We start from the raw sequence: 23,064 nt of genomic DNA, 5'->3' as shown, positions 1-23,064 counted from the left end.
AACACTGCTATATTTATTTCAAGATGATGTTTTATTCCAAATTCACATAATAGTGTGTTTGTGACAATCTGGTAGAGCATCAAACTTGGCTAGGATATAATTATTTTCTTTCCAAAAGTTTCAATAAGTTTGGTTTTGATTTAATGTAAAATGTTTAATTTGGGGAGGGTACACAACATTTCAAGGATCATAATTTAACAATACTTCAGTGATTTGGTATCACGCTTTTCTTAAATAATTTCATTTAATTTGCATGGAGTTTTGGTAAAAATCAGATGAAAACTGCTGAAATACTATAATGGCAAAGTAACAGAAGGCCTGTTTTCCCTTCATATATAAGCCAACCTATATGCCTGGTCATACATGACTCAGGAATAATAATAATCATTTATATAATGTTAAGCAGAAGCTATTAAAGTGAGTAATTTTGCATGACAGACATATAGTGCCCTAAAGTGAAAATTTATTATTTGATGAAAATAGTAAAAAAACACATGGCAAACAAAAGTGTAGATAACACAAAAGTACGATTCACCTGTTACAACATGCATAGATACATGTATTTTGTACTCTAAATTTTCTTCAAAAAATGGTCCACATAAAATGTAACAAGTTGATGGATGATTGAGAAACTGTTTTATCAATTAAAAAATATATTTTTGAATTAGATACAATTGGTTAATATTCAACACTTTAAATCTCATAGCTGAGTATGGGTTCAATCACATTTACTCTATTTACACCACTCAAATTTATAACTGTGAATTTGTGTAAGTAAAAGTTAACTAAAATAAATAAAAGAAAAGCAAACACTTCATTTTTTTGAATTGTAAAATCCATGAAAAAGCGTGTCAAACACCACTGGCTCCTTCAAAAGCACCTGGTAAGTGTCACTTTCGTACGATCTCACTTTTCCAACCTCCGTTTCAATTTCACTCAAACGCTTTCCATGGAATTCCAGCTCACATATACGCAGTATTTCATCACCGCTGTATTTTGCCAGCCCGTTTTTGGAATATGAGATTGTTACATGAGCGCTGCAGCCACGACGAAAAACACTTTGACGGGAACTGTAACCTACACCTTTCTTCACACCTTCGTATTTTTCTCTCAGACTAACCTCCTCCTCCTTCATAAACAATTTGAGCAATTCAGATCTCCTTTTCTTCAATGGAGTCTCCGACAAAGTTGAAGTGTCATTTGCTGACAGACTTTCTTCAACTTCTTCATCATTTTGACTTGAATTATCTAACTGATTTTTTATATCACTGTTTCCAGGCCCATCATCTTGCTGTTCTTTTGAGATTTCATTTTTCTCTACAGCTGTATTGTTATGGTATAAGTCCACAACAGCACACACTGTTTTTCCAGTAAATACCAGGCCAGTAACAGCAAGCTTGAAAGTTTTCCCAAGGGAGGAAAGTACAGTTTTATTCTCGTGGTAAGAGTTGCTGCCCTTAGTGCCCATGAACCCCGCCGTACAGTGGAGCATTTTCTTCGGTGCCGTGTACAAATCACCTAAACCTTTGTGAGTTCCTGAAAATGAAACCATCTTAAATAAATAATGAAAGCTCTATTCTCTCAATCTGAAACAATTGTTTATTATCCCCACGTTTTTCGGAGAAAAAGTGGGGATATTGTATTGATGTGAGTCTGTCCGTCCGTCCGTCCTGGCCACCTGCTCCTCCTACACTATTAGCACTAGAACCTTGAAACTTACAAACATGGTAGCTATGAGCATATGTGCGACGGTGGCAGTCATGGAATTTTGATCTGACCCCTGGGTCAAAAGTTATGGGGGTTTGGGTGGGGCCGGGTCAGAGATTTTCACTCATTTTTTTATGTTATTTTACATTTACTTCTTCATTTCTGCACCGATTCACTTCAAATTGATACTGAACCTCTCTTATGACAATACGGTCAATCACATATGCATGGCCTCATTACCAACCCTAGGGCATCCTGCCCACATAGGCCACGCCCACCCAAAATTGCCTTTTACTATAATTTCTTCATTTCTACACCGATTCACTTCGAATTGATACTGAACCTCTCTTATGACAATACGGTCAATCTCAGCTATGCATGGCCCCATTACCAACCCTGGGGCGCCCCGCCCACATAGGCCACGCCAACCCAATATTGCCTTTTACTATAATTTCTTCATTTCTACACCGATTCACTTCAAATTGATACTGAACCTCTCTTATGACAATACAGTTAATCTCAACTATGCATGGCCCCATTACCATCCCTGGGGCGCCATGCCCACATAGGCCACGCCCACCCAAAATTGCCTTTTACTATAATTTCTTCATTTCTACACCAATTCACTTCAAATTGATACTGAACCTCTTTTATGACAATACAGTCAATCTCAACTATGCATGGCACCATTACCAACCCTGGGGCGCCCCGCCCACATAGGCCACGACCACCCAAAATTGCCTTTTACTATAATCTCTTCATTTCTACACCGATTTACCGACACTGACAATACAATTAATCTCAACTATGCATGACCCCATTACCAACCTTGGGGGGCCCCGCCTACATAGGCCACGCCCACCCAAAATTGCCTTTTACTATAATATCTTCATTTCTACACCGATTTACTTCAAATTGATACTGAACCTCTTTTATGACAATACAGTCAATCTCAACTATGCATGGCGCCATTATCAACCCTGGGGCGCCACGCCCACCCAAAATTGCCTTTTTCCTATAATTTCTTCTTTTCTACACCGATTTACTTCAAATTGATACTGAACATCTCTTATGACAATACGGTCAATCTCAACTATGCATGGCCCTTTACCAACCCTGGGGCGCCCCGCCCATAAAATGCCACACCCACCAAAAATTGTCTTTTACTATAATTTCTTCATTTCTACACCGATTATATTCTAATTGATACTGAACTTCTCTTATGACAATACGGTCAATCTCAATTATGCATGGACCCATTACCAACCATGGGGCGTCCCTGGGTCAAACATGCGGCCTGGGGTTACGCGTCGGCCTCTGCCGCGCCATTTCTAGTATTAATTCATTTAACTAAATTGATGATACTTTTAATAATGAACATTTTTAACTACAATTTAACCAAATTACAATGACGATCGATTGAAGATACATGTATATAGCTAAAACATTTATTTCAGTAGACGTCCAAAGAGTGTTATTCATATGGCACAGTATTTATGAAAAACAAGGGCTGTTTATAAAACATGCATGCCCCCCATATGGGCTCTCCGTTGTAGTGACAGTCATTGCGTGAATATGTTTTTGTCACTGTGACCTTGACCTTTGACCAAGTGACCTGAAAATAAATAGGGGTCATCTGCCAGTCATGATCAATGTACCTATGAAGTTTCATGATCCTAGCCATAAGCTTTCTTGAGTTATCATCCGGAAACCATTTTACTATTTCGGGTCACTGTGACCTTGACCTTTGACCTAGTGACCTGAAAATCAATAGGGGTCATCTGCGAGTCATGATCAATCTACCTATCAAGTTTCATGATCCTAGGAATAAGCGTTCTTCAGTTATCATCCGGAAACCATTTAACTATTTCAGGTCACCGTGAACTTGACCTTTGACCTAGTGACCTCAAAATCGAGAGGGGTCATCTGCGAGTCATGATCAATGTATCTATGAAGTTTCATGATCCTAGGCATAAGCGTTCTTGAGTTATCATCTGGAAACCATTTTACTATTTCGGGTCACCATGACCTTGACCTTTGACCTAGTGACCTCAAAATTAATAGGGGTCATCTGCGAGTCATGATCAATGTACCTATGAAGTTTCATGATCGTAGCCATAAGCGTTCTTGAGTTATCATCCGGAAACCATTTTACTATTTCGGGTCACCGTGACCTTGATCTTTGACCCAGTGACCTGAAAATCAATAGGGGTCATCTGCGAGTCATGATCAATGTACCTTTGAAGTTTCATGTACCTAGGCATAAGCGTTCTTGAGTTATCATCCGGAAACCATTTTACTATTTCGGGTCACCCTGACCTTGACCTTTGACCTAGTGACCTGAAAATCAATAGGGGTCATCTGCCAGCTATTATCAATCTACCTACAAAGTTTCATGATCCTAGGCATAAGCGTTCTTGAGTTATCATCCGGAAACCATTTTACTATTTCGGGTCACTGTGACCTTGACCTTTGACCTAGTTACCTGAAAATCAATAGGGGTCATCTGCGAGTCATGATCAATCTACCTATCAAGTTTCATGATCCTAGGCCTTAGCGTTCTTGAGTTATCATCCGGAAACCATTTTACAATTTTGGGTCACCGTGACCTTGACCTTTGACCTAGTGACCTCATAATCAATAGGGGTCATCTGCCAGTCATGATCAATTTACCTATGAAGTTTCATGATCCTAGGCCCAAGTGTTCTTGAGTTATCATCAGGAAACCACCTGGTGGACGGACCGACCGACCGACATGTGCAAAGCAATATACCCCCTCTTCTTTGAAGGGGGGCATAAAAACATGGTGGAACAATTTAAGCTTATTTTCGTTATATACCATCTGAATGGATCTACTATAAGAAATACCATTGCAATCGAGCTAAAATAAATAGGTTTAAACTAAAATATCACTAAGAATCTTACTTGTCATGAAGTCAGCCACATCAAGGGCCAGTCCCCTGTCTTGCAGCTCCCTGGCACAACGAGCCAGTGTTTCTGTTGCCATGGCGACCAGCCTTAGAGAGTCGCATTGACGAAGGAACCAGCTGTAACGTGGCATGCAGGGATATATGTACTGAATTTAAAGGGACTTGTTCACAGTTTGGCAAAATGATGATACTTAAAAAACTTATAGTTTCAAACAAGAATGTATGCATTTTATTAATAAAAAAGACTCCTGAAGAAGGAAAATGTTTTAAAAAAATGTTTTTTTATTGCTCAACATCAATCGTAGTTATACCATATATAAAGACTATGGAATGCTTTCTAATGTAAATTTAGTGAAAATGTGTATCACCAACACAAAGTTTTTACTACAGTACTGATGTAAAAGCATGTTTTGATGTAGTGGTAGGGAGTTAGCGTTTGCTTCTAGAGATCCCAGTTCAATCCCCACAGCAGAAACATTAAAAAATATTTTTTTACTTGTCATTATAATTATTTGAAAGTGTTCCTATTTTTAGAGTTTTGTTAGTTAATTGGTTTTATCAGATTTTTTATATATCAAAATCTGTGAAAATAAGTCCAGTTAAGTTAAAAAGGCTGTTTAACAATTATATATAGCAGTAACTGCCATATTTCTTTTCAAAATTGTACTACAGCTTTCACTAAGAGTGATTACTTATCCCCCATAAAACTATTGACACAGACATTTTAGTGTTGTGGCAGAAGTCTTTGGACTGAGGAAACCCACTCACGCATTTCATTTCAAACAAATTATTCATCTCTCTGATGAGCAAATGGCAAGCAAGTTAGCATGTTAAATAAAGAAAGTCATTTCTGCCAAATTTCAGGTCTGTAATCAAAATCCTATTGCAAAGTTACAAAGAAAAACACACACATTGTAATTGAAGCAAAATACAGAAATGTTGTTGACTGGGGGACAGTTAAGCCCAGATATTGGCAAATATGCATTTTACTGGTATAGGCTTAATGTATTGTATTATTTTAACTGTTTGGTCCTGTATTAGGTATGCTATTTGTCACTTGCCTTAAATAAATGACAAGCTGTTCATTAGAAGTCCCCTCCTGATATTGTTTTCCTGGATTTTCACTATTTCACCAATATTCTATTAAATGGCTTTTATTTCTTCTTAGAATATTGCCATTTTTCACAAATGTGAAAAGTTTACAACCAAAATTCTTTTATATTTTTCAGAAGTTTGCGACTGAATATTAAAAAGGGTTTGCAACTCATTTCCTCACAATTTTTAAAAGTTTGTTTCTCATTTTTCATAATTTTCAAATTCAACAAGATATGTGTATGTCCACTTTTGCGCCGCTTTGAAGCTATATATTTGGCCTTTGACCTTGAAGGATGACCTTGACCTTTCACCACTCAAAACGTGCAGCTCCATGAGATACACATGCATGTAAAATATCAAGTTGCTATCTTCAATATTGCAAATGTTATTGCAAATGTTAAAGTTGGGGCAAACAAACAAACACACAAACAAACAAACCAACAGAAAGGGCAAAAACAATATGTTCCCCACTATAGTGATGGGGGACATAAAAATTGACGGACCAAAGTTTCTGAGAAAACTGATTTATTGCATGTGCGTAAAGTGTTGGGCCAGATTAGTCTAAGAAATTTGCACAGGCTAATCAGCGCCAACACTGTCCAATTTAATTGCATTTTTTTTGTTAAAAGTCTCTTTTAAGAAGTAAAATCCAGTTAAGGCAAAAAGTGGCATCACTTATTTACCTGTAATGACTGCACAGGTTTATCTGGAACGACACTTTACCCAAATGCCTTAAACCTAGTTATCCCAGAGCTAGAGTCTCATATCTTTTACCCATAGTAATATGGCCTCAGCTTGTTATCCTGCAGGCTCCGTAACTTCTGGCTTATCATCTCTAAGTCCACATTGTGGTGGTTCCGGGCAGCCAGTTCCCGAGGGTTGTATCGCCATGGCGTCTGAGCCTCGACTACCACCGTGTGATAGTAGTAGCTTGACTGAGCCAGTCTGAAAGGAATGGATGCAGTTGTGACAAGGGTGAACACATTATTTGACCTTTGTCATGCAATAATTAGTCATATGGCAAATGCCTGGGTCCTATCCGACCACAGGGTGATAGTGAAAGCTTGACGGAGCCAATATGCAAGGCATGGAAGCCATTGTGACAAGAGTGAACACATTTATTCAATCTGAGGTTGTTAGTCAGTGTTTTTTATGGGTAAAATTAAGTTTAAGTATAAAATAGAAAATAGGAACCCATTCTAAATCTCAAAAACTATACACTTTGCCTTAAGGACTACCCAATATCAAAAGGCTTCCCAAAAGAAGATTTTAAAGAAATAGCAAAACTCATTTCATGCCCTATCCAATTCAGTGCTGTAGTCATGCTGAGGAGCGACACAGTTCATGCTTCCATGACTAACAAACCATCTGTTAGGACTTTTTTTTAATTTTTTTTTTTATTTTGAGTCTTTGTCTTCTTTGTCACGGATGGCTTTTGTATCATGGATCCAGGCTTTTCACATAAGCTCTGAAGTTATAGCAGCCTTCTTCATTTCTTCTTGTGTGACCTCTTTTGTCATGACTTCAAGTGCGTTGTTGTCATTGGCGACCTTTCTCTTACCTCCTGTCGGACTTCTTTGTCTTGTGCCATTGCCTATGCTTGAGCCAAAGCATTTGCGGCCTCCCTTTCTGTCAAAGTTCTTCATTCTCCCACGGTGATCTTCTGAACCATATGTTGCTCTCTTCATTCATAGCTTTTGTCAGTCTCCACAGGTTTGTGGTATCTCTCTCTATATATTCAGTATATATGATTTTATGTATTTTTCTTTCTGCTTATTAAGATTGTTAGGAATTTGGCATGATGTCGTGTCACGCCGCAGTCTAATGTCATATACATGTACGTTATTTAGTTGTTGTTTATTATATATTGTTATGTTCGGAGAAAAGACGCCATGAAAATGTAAAACACAACGCTAGCATTACTTATCCATTTTAAGTAAACAAAGATCAATAATATCACATGAAATCGGGGCAATTAGTGTTGCTTGTAGCCTTAAATAGTTGCTTGTAGCCTTAAATGCCCTGCAGACAACTATGCATGCCATGTTGTGATTATCATTATCCAGCAAGCAAACAACTTCATACGAGTCTTGCTTTGTGAAAAGTGCATTTCATGCATGTGCATAAAGTGTCTCCCAGATTAGCTAGTGCAGTCTGCACAGGCTAATCAGGCTAAACGACACTTTCCGTCTAAACTGGACCTTTGTTATGAAGAGACTTTCTGTAAATGAAAAATACCATACAAGCCGAAAGTGTCATCCCTGATTAGCCTGTGCAGAATGAACAGGCTAAGCTGGAACTACACTTTACACACATGCATTAAACCCCCTTTTCACAGAGCACTGTCCATATATTTAAAATGTATTTTATTACTCTATAAGTTAAATCTTAGTAAACACAATATTGAAACAAGAGCACCGCCTTGCGGGTGCAGACCGCTCATCTATTTTTCTTTTTAAAGGTGTAGGGACCTATCTCAATTTCAATCACGAAGGAGGGACCGATGGAGTGGAGAGGGGTGTATAGTGTGGGGGTGAGGTCATTTCTTACATTATCTTCCAAAAATGCAAAAAAAAAATGAAAAAAAAAAATTATTTTTTTTTGGGGGGGGGGGGGGGGATTCTTGGGTGGAATGGTTGGACGGTATTTCAAAAATAATATAATAAACATAAATATTTGTGTTTTTTAACAATGTTTGAAAAAAAACAACAGATGTGTTTGTCAGAAACACAATGGCCCCTATTGCGCCGCTTTGAAAAGATTGTTGTTGTTTTTTTTAACTTTGACCTTGAAGGATGACCTTGACCTTGAACTTCCACCACTCAAAATGTGCAGCTTTATGAGGAGGCCGCTTTGAAATATTATTTTTTTGACCTTTGACCTTGAAGGATGACCTTGAAGGATGACCTTGACCTTCCACCACTCAAAATGTGCAGCTTCATGAGAACGCCGCTTTGAATTTTTATTTTATTTTTTTACCTTTTACCTTGAAGGATGACCTTGACCTTCAAGGATGACCTTGACCTTGAACTTCCACCACTCAAAATGTGCAGCTTCATGAGAACGCCGCTTTGAAATTTTTTTGTTTTGACCTTGAAGGATGACCTTGACCTTGAACTTCCACCACTCAAAATGTGCAGCTTCATGATAAAGCCGCTTTGATATTTTATTTATTTTGTTTGACCTTTGACCTTGAAGGATGACCTTGACCTTGAAGGATGACCTTGACCTTGAACCTACACCACTCAAAATGTGCAGCTTCATGATAACGCCGCTTTGAATTTTTTTTTTTTTTACCTTTGACCTGAAGGATGACCTTGACCTTGAAGAATGACCTTGACCTTGAACTTCCACCACTCAAAATGTGCAGCTTCATGATAACGCCGCTTTAAACTTTTTTATTAGTTTTTTACCTTTGACCTTAAAGGATGACCTTGACCTTGAAGGATGACCTTGAACTTCCACCACTAAAAATGTGCAGCTTCATGAGAACACCGCTTTGATTTTTTTGGGATTTTTTTTTTACCTTGAAGGATGACCTTGAAGGAAAACCTTGACCTTGAACTTCCAACACACAAAATGTGCAGCTTCATGAGATACACATGCATGCCAAATATCAAGTTGCTATCTTCAATATTAAAAAAGTTATGGCCAATGTTAAAGTTTTCGGACGGACAATTTGACATTTGACCTTGAAGGATGACCTTGACCTTTCACCACTCAAAATGTGCAGCTCCATGAGATACACATGCATGCCAAATATCAAGTTGCTATCTTAAAAAGTGAAAAAGTTATGGTCAATGTTAAAGTTTTTTTCGGACGGACAGACATACTGACGGACAATTTTTTTTTGATCTTCAATAAATAAAAAAAATAATGGGGGGGGGATTCGGGGGGGGGGGGGGCGTGGGGATTGGTTTGGACGGTTTCAATTGTGGTATGTCAGGTAAGAGTTGTTTTGTCAAAGTATCAATCGAATCGAATCATAAATAAAGAAGTTATGGCGATTTTAGCAAAATTTAATAATTTGACCTTGAGAGTCAAGGTCATTCAAAGGTCAAGGTAAAATTCAACTTGCCAGGTACAGTAGCCTCATGATAGCATGAAAGTATTTAAAGTTTAAAAACAATAGCCTTGATACTTTAGAAGTAAAGTGGATTTAAGCACAAAATGTGACCATATATTCAAAGTTACTAAGTCAAAAAAGGGCCATAATTCCGTAAAGATGACAACCAGAGTTATGCAACTTGGCCTTTACTGTCCCCTTATGATAGTTTGTGAAGGTTCCAAGTATGAAAGCAATATCTATGATACTTTAGGGGTAAAGTGGACCAAAACACAAAACTTAACCAAATTTTCAAGTATATAGGGCCCATAATTCTGTCAAAATGCCAGTCAGAGTTACGTAACTTTGCCTGCACAGTCCCCTTACGATAGTTAGTAAGTGCTGCAAGTATGAAAGCAATAGCTTTGATACTTTAGGAAAAAAGTGGACCTAAATTTTCAATTTTCTAAGTATAAAAAGGGCACATAATTCTGTCAAAATACCAGTCAGAGTTACATAACTTTGCCTGCACAGTCCCCTTATGATAGTTAGTAAGTGTTGCAAGAATGAAAGCAATAGATTCGATACTTAAGGAATAAAATGGACCTAAACACAAAACTTTACCAAAATTTTCAATTTTCTAAGTATAAAAAGGGCAAATAATTCTGTCAAAATGCAAGCCAGAGTTATCTAACTTTGCCTGCCCAGTCCCCTCATGATAGTAAGTAAGTGTACCAAGTTTGAATGCAATAGCATTGATACTTTATGAGAAAAGTGTACCTAAACGCAAAACTTAACCAAACGCCGACGCCAAGGTGATGACAATAGCTCCTTTTTTTTTTTTCAAAAAATAGATGAGCTAAAAAACAACTTTTATTCTCAATGGTTAACTTCTTGTCAGCAATTATAGAAACCAACATTAATATCCCAATTTTAGACAAAACAATGTGTTTTTTAAACCAATGGTCCCTGGCCTTGTTCACAACTGATAAACAAGAGGGCCATGATGGCCCTGAATCGCTCACCTGACTAACCAAATACAATCCCAACCAAGGTTTCATCAAGATAAACATTGTGACCAAATTTCATAAAGATTAGAAGAAAAAACTGTGACCTATATTGTCTACACAAGGTTTTTCTATTATTTGACCTAGTGACCTAGATTTTGACCTCAGATGACCCAAATACAATCCCAACCCATATTTTATCAAGATTAACATTCAGACCAAATTTCATAAAGATTAGATGAAAGCTGCGACCTCTATTGTCTACACAAGGCCTCTATTGTCTACACAAGGTTTTTCTATTATTTGACCTAGTTTTTGACCAAGTGACCTAGTTTTTGATCCCAGATGACCCAAATACAATCCCAACCCAGATTTCATCAAGATAAACATTCTGACCAAATTTCATAAAGATTGGATGAAAACTGTGACCTCTACTGTCTACACAATTTTTTTTTTTACCTAGTTGTTGACCTAGTGACCTAGTTTTTGACCCCAGCTGACCCAAATACAATCTCAACCCAAATTTCATCAAGATAAACATTCTGACCAAATTTCATAAAGATTGGATGAAAACTGTGACCTCTACTGTCTACACAAGGTTTTTCTCCTTTTTGACCTAGTTTTTGACCTAGTGACCTAGTTTTTGACCTAGTGACCTAGTTTTTGACCCCAGATGACCAAAGTGCATTCCCAACCCAGATTTCATCAAGGTAAACATTCTGACCAAATTTCATAAAGATTGGATGAAAACTGTGACCTCTACTGTCTACACAAGGTTTTTCTATTATTTGACCTAGTTTTTGACCTAGTGACCCAGGTTTTGACCCCAGATGACCCAAATACAATCCCAACCCAGATTTTATCAAGATAGACATTCTGACGAAATTTCATAAAGATTGGATGAAAACTGTGACCTCAACTGTCTATACAAACAAATTGTTGACGGTTTTTCTATTATTTGACCTAGTGACCTAGTTTTTGTCCTCAGATGACCCAAATACTATCCCAACCCAGATTTTATCAAGATAAACATTCAGACCAAATTTCATAAAGATTGGATGAAAACTGCGACCTCTATTGTCTACACAAGGCCTCTATTGTCTACACAAGGTTTTTCTATTATTTGACCTAGTTTTTGACCAAGTGACCTAGTTTTTGACCCCAGATGACCCAAATACAATCCCAACCCAGATTACATCAAGATAAACATTCAGACCAAATTTCATAAAGATTGGATGAAAACTGCGACCTCTATTGTCTACACAAGGCCTCTATTGTCTACACAAGGTTTTTCTATTATTTGACCTAGTTTTTGACCAAGTGACCTAGTTTTTGACCCCAGATGACCCAAATACAATCACAACCCAGATTACATCAAGATAAACATTCTGACCAAATTTCATAAAGATTGGATGAAAACTGTGACCTCTACTGTCTACACAAGTTTTTTTTTTATTTGACCTAGTTGTTGACCTAGTGACCTAGTTTTTGACCCCAGCTGACCCAAATACAATCTCAACCCAAATTTCATCAAGATAAACATTCTGACCAAATTTCATAAAGATTGGATGAAAACTGTGACCTCTACTGTCTACACAAGGTTTTTCTACTTTTTTACCTAGTTTTTGACCTAGTTTTTGACCCCAGATGACCCAAAAACATTCCCAACCCAGATTTCATCAAGATAAACATTCTGACCAAATTTCATAAAGATTGGATGAAAACTGTGACCTCTACTGTCTACACAAGGTTTTTCTATTATTTGATTTAGTTTTTGACCTAGTGACCTAGATTTTGACCCCAGATGACCCAAATAAAATCCCAACCCAGATTTTATCAAGATAAACATTCTGACCAAATTTCATAAAGATTGGATGAAAACTGCGACCTCTATTGTCTACACAAGGTTTTTCTATTATTTGACCTATTATGTGACCTAGTTTTTGACCTAGTGACCTAGTTTTTGACCCCAGATAACCCAAATACAATCCAAACCCAGATTTCATCAAGATAAACATTCTGACCAAATTTTATAAAGATTGGATGAAAACTGTGACCTCTACTGTCTACACAAACAAATTGTTGACGGACACACGCACACACGCACGCACACACATACAGACGCCGGACATAACACGAACACATAAGCTCACCATGTCCGTTCGTGACATGTGAGCTAAAAACAAGAGATGTGTTTGTCAGAAACACAATGCCCCCTATTGCGCCGCTTTGAAGCCGTTTATTTGACTTTTGACCTTGAAGGATGACCTTGACCTTTCACCACTCAAAATGTGCAGCTCCATGAGATACTTATGCATGCCAAATATCAAGTTGCTATCTTCAATATTGCAAACGTTATCGCAAAACTTTAACCAAGGTTAAAATTTTGGGACAGATTGACTGAGTGACAGAATGACAGACAGACAGGCCAAAAAACAATATGCCCCCGATTGTTTGATCCGGGGGCATAAAAAACATTGTAAGTCAGATTGTGGTATATTCTGATATAGTTTTACACAGAATACTTAACCTTTGAGAAATAGAGCATGCTTGGGTTTTTATAACTGACATTTGGTTACAATGACTTCATCCTGGGCCTGTATTTACCGACAAAATTTTAGTCTTAAGTCTGAAAATACAGAATATTTTCGAAACTCTAAGTTTCTAGTAGATTACATGTAAATACAGTTCAATTTTGACAGAAAATTTACACATCTAATTATTCTTTAGTAAGAACAATTCTTTTCTTTTCTTTATTCTTAAGTCTAAGAGTTGGTTTGTACGGAGAGGGATGAGTACATCATTGGAAGAAAAACATGAAGAAGTACATGTAAGCATTTTTGTCAAATCTATTAACTAGAGTGTTAACAAGATTTTACTATAGCCATATAAGGAAAAATGCCCTGCCCCTTTGCAGCAATGTTTTTCAAGCAAAGGTTACCATTTTCAAACTCATCCAAGATATAATTCGGACAAATCTTCTGAGCAAGTTACATGAAGATCGGAAAATAAATGTGGCCTCTAGAGTGTTAACAAGGTTTTACTATAGCCATATAAGGAAATACCCGCCACCTGGTGGCTATGTTTTTCAACCAACCGGGATCATTTTCAAACTTGTCCAAGATATTTATTGGGATGAATCTTCTGACCAAGTTTCATGAAGATCAGACAATAAATGTAGCCTCTAGAGTGTTAACAAGATTTTACTATAGACATATATAGCCATATAAGGAAAAATGCCCCGCCCCTTGGTAGCCATGTTTTTCAAGCAAACGTAACCATTTTCAAACTCATCTAAGATATCATTGAGACCAATCTTCTGACCAAATTCATGAAGATTGGACAATAAATGTGGCCTCTAGAGAGTTAACAAGGCAAATGTTGACCGCTCACGACGCACGATGGACAAAAAGCGATCACAAAAGCTCACCATGAGCATTTTGTGCTCAGGTGAGCTAAAAAACACAACAACAAACATGAGGAATGAGGTAGAGATTGGAAACATGTTAAATTCATTGGTGTAATGAATATGGACTTAACTCTGTGAACATTGGGCTTTATCATGAGCGTATAGTGTCGTCCTATATTAGACTGTGCAGTAAGCAAAGGCAAATCAGGGATGACATTTTTTGGTATTTTTCTTTCAAAGTAAGTCTCTTCTAAGCAAAAATCCAGGTTACCAGTAGGTGGAAAATGTCGTCCCTGAATAGCCAGTGCAGACTGCACAGGTTAATATTGGAGATACTACGCTCATGCATTAAGCCCTATTTTTCCACGGTGAGGCTCATAATAACTCTAAAGTGACCCACTTGAAGTAGAAGGCCATGTTCCACCTCTGTATGTTGGTGTTATCGATGATGATGACTGGCATGTTGTTGCTACAGCTGGACTCTGCCTGTGACTGACAGTACATGTGGGCTGCCTCAATCTTCTTGTGGTCATAGCTAGGGATGGACATTTATTCTATGTAACGGCATTAAAAAATATTACGTTTTCAATTAATTCTGTCCAAGCTTATAATCGGTAGCTGCACATTTTAATGAAAATAAATTAATTGAACAAAATTGAGCAGCATATGATTTTCCACTTAAATGTTCACTTAATTGGACTAGTTTTTAATAATATTGCAGAATGCTTGCTTTATATAATAAATTAACCATCTCCGTTTTGGCCTTGGTGGGACAAAAACTACCTTTTTTGACAAGTTGCGCAGTCAGGCATTTCTTTCTAGTACTTTGGTGGAAAAAGAGTACCGGTAAGTGGCCCAGAACCAAGTGTATGGCATAATTACCTTTTACTAATTTTTAACAAACCTTGTGTGACTTAATGGTGGACAGAGTACCTCCTGACCAGACTGCGCGAGTGCACAGGCTGGTCTAGAGAAACACTGACAGCATTTAGCCTGGCATTTATTTCCCCATGATGGGCCTCAATAATTTTGATACTGTACATAACAAGCAAGTAAGCCGCAGTGGTGTAGTGGGTATGTTGTCCGCCTAGCCATCGGGAGGTCATGGGTTCGATTCCCACCGAGGGAGCGTTCTTTAGATTTCCCCCATAGACACCAAGTACTGGTTCCATTCCCAGGAAATGGACTCGAGAGCGTTTCAAATATGCCTTAGGCTTTCTATGCCATCGAGCTAAAATAAATAGGTTTAAACTTAGAAAGGATTCTGATAATATAATAAATATCAAAAGATATAGAGATCAAAGAAGCAATTCATTTGAAGTGACAATATTAAAAAAAGAGGTATTCAACTGTATTTAGTCACCAGTATTTTCCGCTACTGTCCATGAAATACTGGTCGGCTGAGCACACAACAGCGCCCGGGTACACCTGCTCAAGACCACGAACCAGGGTGGACTTGCCGCTGCCTGAATAACAAAAAACAAAGATTGATTAAGAAAACATTTATCATTTATCTATTTTGTTGGAAACCACTGAAATCATACTGGGCCAAATGACCTTGCACCAGGGTCGACTTGCCTCTGCCTGAAAATCAAGCAGCCAAGAATGATAAAGAGAAAAGTGAGGCATTTGGTGTGAAACCACTGACATCACTGACTGAAAAGAAAGAAACAGGGAGACAGCAGATCATTACTGTCATTCCCAGGTAGCAACTCCTGTGAAACTAATATCAATCGTCAGACACTAATTTCTGTGGATTTGTGTGGGTCCTCTAAACCAGAAAATCAAATGTAACATGAATGTTAAACAAACATAATTTAAAAGAATCCACTTATTTAAGGTCATAAGACAATGCAAGATTGTATGATTCCAGGAAGTTTTATGTCCTTTAAGAGAATAATAAATGCAGTGTTTTTTTTGGGCTTTTATTTGTTACAGCCTGTGCCATTTGAATTGGGAAAATTAGCGCGATAAACCGTGAAATTGGGAAAATAGCGCGATAAACCATGAAATTGGGAAAAATTAAGCATCATAAATATGGTTTTTAGTAACAGAATTAATATTGTTTTTAAGTGCATGTTCAGGGGATTTTCTAGCCATTTTGGGATAAGGAGTCTGGTCAAATTGGGAATTTTTTCAATCAATAAAAGTGGCAAATTTGGGAATTATTTATCAACAAAAAGGACTACATTAAAGTTATATATCTTGTAGGATGCTTAAAAAATAAAGTTGAAATCTATAGTTAAGAAATCATAATTGTCATAGGAGACTTCTTTCTTAAAAAAAAAAAAAAAAAAAAATTTGGGGGGGGGGGGAGAAATTGGGCTTTTTTTGGTAAATTTTGGTCAGATTTTTGGGAAAAAACGTGCAATTTTGCGATTGGGAAGCAGCCGAAAATCGGCTGTAATTTTGAGCAAAAAAAATCACTGAAATGAGTGTTAATTTTTTATCAGTGGCTGATAAACAGACAATGCTGTCGCAATACAAATCATTCTTTGCATGACCATTAATAAGAAGAGTGCCAAACTGTCACAAGATACGCCCGTTTGAAGGTTTTGGACAACTTGATAACTTTATCATTACCCATATTTAAACTTGACCTACATATCATCTAGACACAACTTCTGACCAAGTTTGGTGAAGATCGGATGAAAACTACTTCAATTAGAGAGCGGGCACCATGCTAAATCCTTGAAATGCACTAAGTGACCCCAACCTAGTTTTTGACCCGGCATTACCCATATTCGAACTTGACCTAGATATTGTCTAGACACAACTTCTGACCAAGTTTGGTGAAGATCGGATTAAAACTACTTCAATTAGAAAGCGGACACCATGCTCAATCCTTGAAATGCACTAAGTGACCCCAACCTAGTTTTTGACCCGGCATTACCCATATTGGAACTTGACTTAGATATTGTCTAGATACAACTTCTGACCAAGTTTGGTGAAGTTCGGATGAAAACTACTTTAATTAGAAAGCGGACACCATGCTTAATCCTTGAAATGCACAAAGTGACCTAGTTTATGACCTTGCATGACCCATATTCGATCTTGACCTAGATATTGTCTAGATACAACTTCTGACCAAGTTTGGTGAAGATCGGATGAAAACTATTTAAAATAGAGAGCGGACACTGCTGTGGACGCCGCCGCCCGCCAAGGGTTAAACTATAATACGTCCCATTTTCAACGGGCGTATAAAAATGTGTGCCTAATCAAACAAATGAACAAAACGGGGGTTTAATGCATGTGCCTAATGAGTAAAGTCCCAGATTTGCCTGTGCAGTCTGCACATGATAATCAGGGACGACACTTTTTGTTTAGCAAAGACTTTCTTCAAACAAAAAATTCCATTAAAGCAAGACTCAAATAAATCTTTAGCTATAAAAAATATTTGTACCTGGCAGACCCCTCATGATGAAGATGGTGTGGGAAGTCTTGATGTACTCTATAGTGCTGGCATCACTGAGGAATGGCATGGAATCATAGCCGTGAATTGTTGTGAGCTAAAAAAGAACTCAGAAATAAGTATAAGTATGCATGAATGTCAAATGGTAAGGCATCGCAGCCGAGAATTGTCTTGAGCTGAAAAAAGAACTCAAAAATAATGCATAACTAAAAACTGAAATTGCATTGCAGCTGTGAATTGTCATGCAATGAAATTGAAATAAAGCACAAATCAACCATGGAAAAGCATTAATTGCAAATAATTGTAGTTGCTACATAGACGGCTTAAATTATTAAGGTTTTGCAGTGCTCCAGTAAGGATTTGAAAAGGGCAAGGAGGGCTATTTTGTCAAAAGGGCACCTTTGACGCGCAGTATTTTGTCAAAAGGGCATTTTCTAGCGAGCAGGCATATCTGGAATGCTTCTTCTTGCATATTAATTTTTATGTTATTAATAATTGTTAGAATATATTATTCCCATTATTATTAGACCATGCAAATAAAAAGTCTACAATGAGGAATACATTAATTAAAATGTAATAAGAGATTTATAAATTATAATATGTCAAAACAAAATTGATTATTTTTTTATAAAAGGGCAGGGCGGGGTTTTTGAATGGCAGAGCTTCCATTTAAGCCTACATGTAGCTGGAGCACTGTTTTGCTTGGCTATGTTTAGAAGTCTGTAATTATGAAATATACAAGTCAACCGTTAAAGCTTATAATAAACATGAACACATGCTGAAATAATGAAATTGTCATGTGCTAAATTTGAACTCCGAAATAAATCAACAATGGAAATGAATTTATTGCAAATAATTTTAGTTGCTTCTCAGAAGGGTTAAATTATTAAGTCAATGGCTTGGCTATATTTGCTGAAATCTTAAAAAGTCAATTACGGGTAAATTTAAAGGTACAATTCAAGCATACAAACATGTTAATAATAAACATGAACAAATAATAAGTCCTCTTAATATTCAGACATTTCAAAACAGTATCAATAGTTTATAAAGTAACATGCTTACATCAAACTCTTCATCCTGACTGGTCCCAGGTTTAGGTTCAGAAACCGGATACATGCCAAGAATTTCAACATCGTCATCACCATTATTCTGATCATTATCAATGATAATGCTGGGCGGAGATCTAGCATCATTGACACTTGTCTTTGTAGAAGGTCTACAGTTTTCAAGTTTTGGAATAACATTAGGACAGTCAGTTTCAAGATCAGCAACAGGTTTGGTGGCTGTAGCAAGTTCTAGCTTCTTAACTTCAATATCATCTTCAATCACAATAACATTCTCAGTTCTTGAATCACCAGTATGTCCACTAACATAATTTCCAATTATTGCATCACTATTGGCCAAAGTGTCCTGATTTTCTTCCGTTTTAATGCCGAGGTCGTTAAGACTTTCATTACTACCTGGTGTAATGTCAGTGATAACTACATCATCATCATAAACATTGTAGACTGGGTTCAGCTGATAAGCCACATGGTAAGAATTCCTATATTCTGATTTTCCTGCATCATCTAGCGGTATAATTGCGTTATCATTCTTGTCATTTGTATCATCATCTGGGATATAGATGAACGGTCTGATACCAAAGAATGCCATTACATGCTTGATAATCTGAAAATTAAAACCAACACAATGAATGTCACAAAAAATAATTGTGATGCGATTTCAAATCTTCAGACCATTATAAATGTTATATTTCTTGAAAGCCTTTGACTTTGTGTGAAACTTTACAAAAAAAATAACATTGCTCTCTTATTATAATCTGTTAAGTTATCTCAATACACCAGAGGGAAACCCATATCACTAAAAGCGTTTTCCTGCTTGTCTGATCTTCTCATAAAGTCTGTATGGTAAAGTGTAAATCAATGCATTGATGCCTTTCAATATTTGTTCAAAAAGCAATTATTTTACTTTAATTTAGGCCTACTCTCAGGCTTTTTCCGCCCTATGCCACGGGTCCGAAATTCGGCCCCATTCCCAATGCAAATCTGTTTTTTTTTTCCCAATTGAAAAAAAAAATTCCCAATTCCCAAAACAAAAAGCAATTTTTTTTAACTTAAAATATATAAGTTAACCTGATCCGGTGTAGAAAATAGAAAGTGTTGCATAACTAAATTATCTGTTGCCTTGAATTTGTTTTAAACACTGTAAAATATGTTAATGATTATTTAAGACTTTCCTTATTTTTCTCAAAATCCGGTGCTTCGCACGATTTTTTTCACCTTAAAAAAGGCCAGGTTTTTCCCCAAATTCAGATTAAAAAACCTGCACTTATCTCACATGTTCATAATACTTTGCAAAATTTTAATAATACGTTATCAAAATAGTCGTTTTTTACCAGTTAACGGCTTCTTTAAAATATAAGAAACACTATTTACATGCGATAATTTTTCCCAATTGAGCCAATTTTGCGAATATTTTTTTCCCAAAATGGGGGTTTTCACGACGCGAAATTCCCAAAATTCCAGTGTGGCGTATTCCCAAAATGGAGCGGAAAAAGCCTAACTAATAAATCTTATAAATTAGTTGTTAAGCACAAAGTATATCATTGTATAAACAAAGCTCTGTGGAAAACAGATGCAATCAAGGCTAAATCCTCACAATTGAGACAAAATTGACACATAGTGCTTCTTCAATCCTACCATGACAACATGTGGAATCAATGTTACAGTGACAAACAAACATGTTTCTGAAATATTAATTTTTTAACTTGGAATCGTGATCTTATCTGTTTGCCATTTTCCAGGCATGTGCCATGACTAGCTCTTCTTGAATGCTTTGAGCTTTTCAGAATACATACATATAGCTCAAAGTTTTAGTTTAGATGGGAGTTACATACAGGATTCAATTAATAGTTGCAGAAATCCAACTCCCAGCTATTGACCCCCATTATGTTCCCATAAAACTAAACGCTCAACCCCATCCTAAAATACTCGAAAGAGCGGTTGGCAGTATATATTGATAGATAGATTGATCGATCGATACATACATACATAACCTATAACAGTGTATGTTTAATTTGTTACATGAATGTAACCTGTAACAACATTTAAAATATTGTCTTCAACGTAACGAAGCCACGAAAATGTATTCAGCCAACTGCCTTAGAAAGTACGTGCTTTGGTTTTAGAGTTAGAATCAGGTTCACTGATAGTATTATTGTTTACACCGTTTGACTGACCATTACTGGTATTCAAGTTAAGAGTGGTTTGTTTAGGGTCCAGCTTTAATGCCTTTTTTGGCGGCATTACATCTGCACAAAAAGTTAAAACAGGCCTTCATCCGGGGACTCCAGAAAACATCATAAAAATACTCTCTATTTAAAATGTTGATTCTAATTGGAAAGCATACAGAAGTGGCTCTACTATAGCGAACCAAAAGACTTGTTGCATTCTTGTAGCCTCGTTCAGCATTCATCGCTACACTATTGACTCATACCCAAAATGGTTCGTACTTATCGTAATTCGCATATGCTTTTACGGATTTGTTTCAGCAATGCGTCTGAGTGGACGCACATATTTCAAAACTATGCGTCTATTTCGATGTTTATGCGTCATAGACGCGTACTCACTGAATATATGCCCCCTACAGGCTCCACCATTGTCACAGTATTTTTGTTTGGTTGCCATAGCAACCAGAATTTTTGACGTAGGAACAAAATGAAATGACGTGCATAATGACTATATTGCCATCTATCCATGTTTCAAGTTTCATGAAAAAATATGAAGAACTTATCGCATGATCCAGAAAAGTGTGACAGCCAGACAGACTCACATAGCGCAAACCATTTATAAGTCCCCTCCGGTGAAACCGGTAGGGAACAATTATTAAAATATTGCAACTAACAGGCACATACAACTTAAGTTAAATAAACTACAAACTTACCCAGGCTGTACCAAATACGATGCTTATCATGTTTCACTTCTCTGAACTAAATAACAAGAATAGTAACAATCACAAAAACCCCAAAGCTTCTATTTATACGTGATTCAGTTTCCCAATGTGATGAAGTACTCATTGTGTCACACCGGTCTTACTGACTGATAATAACGTAGTGACGTCACCATCTATGTATAGAATGATGAAGTACTTATATTTATCAAACCGAAAGTCGAAATTACTCGAATGCATTTGTTGTTATCGGAGTTAGACGGGGTCACTAAAAAACCGGAATCTACTTAAATCTACTGGAATCTACCAAATGTTTTCTTATTAACACCGAAATGAATTATTTATAGTTGTATTAAATATATTATACGATAATATATAGAACAAAATATATTTTATCAATTTTATTCATCATAAATTAACGATTAATCAAAACAACATCCGAAAAATGGATCATCGATATTAAACAGGGTGCCGTATCAACGAGGGTTTCATGGGTTTACACACGGGCTGGTCAGAATGTAAACACACCGTTAAGAACTTATTTTTTTTTGCAAATATCTCAAGTTATTGAAAGAAATGCGCATATATGTTTAGTGCATAAAAGAAAGTTTTTCTTGCAGTTTGTGCCGATATCTTAAGGTAGAATAATTAATCCTTGAATACGTCTAAAATCGGTGACAAAATGTCACGTTGCGTGCAGCATAACCGTGTAGTATTAATCGAATCTTTTAAACTAGAACACAGGCTTATTAAATAAAGTAATTCCGATGTATTTCACAAGCAGCATACAAATCTGTCTTTTATGCACTAGTTTAAATTCTAAAGAAAAATTGTTTTAAAAAGTTATTTTAAAAAGAACAACTTACCGTTGAGTTTACATCCATTAACGTTTAATTGCAATCCCCACAAAGTCACGCGATCATGCACCCTGTTGAAGCTGTAGTTGCACTTTTTCAATAAAAAGTATATTAATAGATAATTATTTCTAACTGATAAGCAACAGGTACACATGTCCATACATATATTCCGAAAAGTTTGTATATGCCTATACAAATATGTTTGAATAAATGTGAGACTTGCTGTATTATGATACATAAACACACATATTAAAGTCCCTTTATTTTGGAAAAATCTAAGAATATAGGGATATTACATCTTAAATTAAATTTACAAATATAAAATATTCGTTTTAATCTTTTATTTTGTTAAGACTTTTAGTTGCTTTACATAAATAAAACATTACGACATAAATTCAGAATTACATACATGCAGCAATATTACATTGTCTTTTAATTTATTATAGCCTTAAAATTACACAATATAAAACATTTAAACAGACAAAAATATTACACAAACTACGAAACGTTTATTAATAAAACCCTCGACATTTATTTATAAAGCTTTTGATATACTACATTTACGTGTGCTCTACATATTTTTAATTACTATTTTTTATTACAATGTTTTTCCGTTAAACGGTTACGTTTTTGATTTTTTCGGGCGCTTCAGGG

The 23,064-nt window shown here is 36.5% G+C and overlaps 1 protein-coding gene across 1 annotated transcript; it reads right to left on the bottom strand.

The window, feature by feature from the left end:
- On the bottom strand, window positions 1-21,683 carry LOC127855985 (uncharacterized). The gene is made up of 8 exons (XM_052391919.1): window positions 21,548-21,683; window positions 18,668-19,273; window positions 17,597-17,702; window positions 15,557-15,659; window positions 14,594-14,728; window positions 6,507-6,677; window positions 4,633-4,754; window positions 1-1,536 (listed from the first exon to the last, which is right to left on the bottom strand). The coding sequence occupies exons 1-8, from the start codon at window positions 21,575-21,577 to the stop codon at window positions 815-817; spliced, it is 1,995 nt and encodes a 664-aa protein (XP_052247879.1). The 5' UTR covers window positions 21,578-21,683; the 3' UTR covers window positions 1-814.
- Window positions 21,684-23,064: the final 1,381 nt, after the last annotated feature.

This window comes from Dreissena polymorpha, chromosome 13 (genome assembly GCF_020536995.1).
Source record: "Dreissena polymorpha isolate Duluth1 chromosome 13, UMN_Dpol_1.0, whole genome shotgun sequence".
In the NCBI taxonomy this organism is placed as follows: domain Eukaryota; kingdom Metazoa; phylum Mollusca; class Bivalvia; order Myida; family Dreissenidae; genus Dreissena; species Dreissena polymorpha.
The sequence above is the reverse complement of the archived record's forward strand: the minus strand, read 5'-3'. Positions and strand labels throughout refer to the sequence as shown.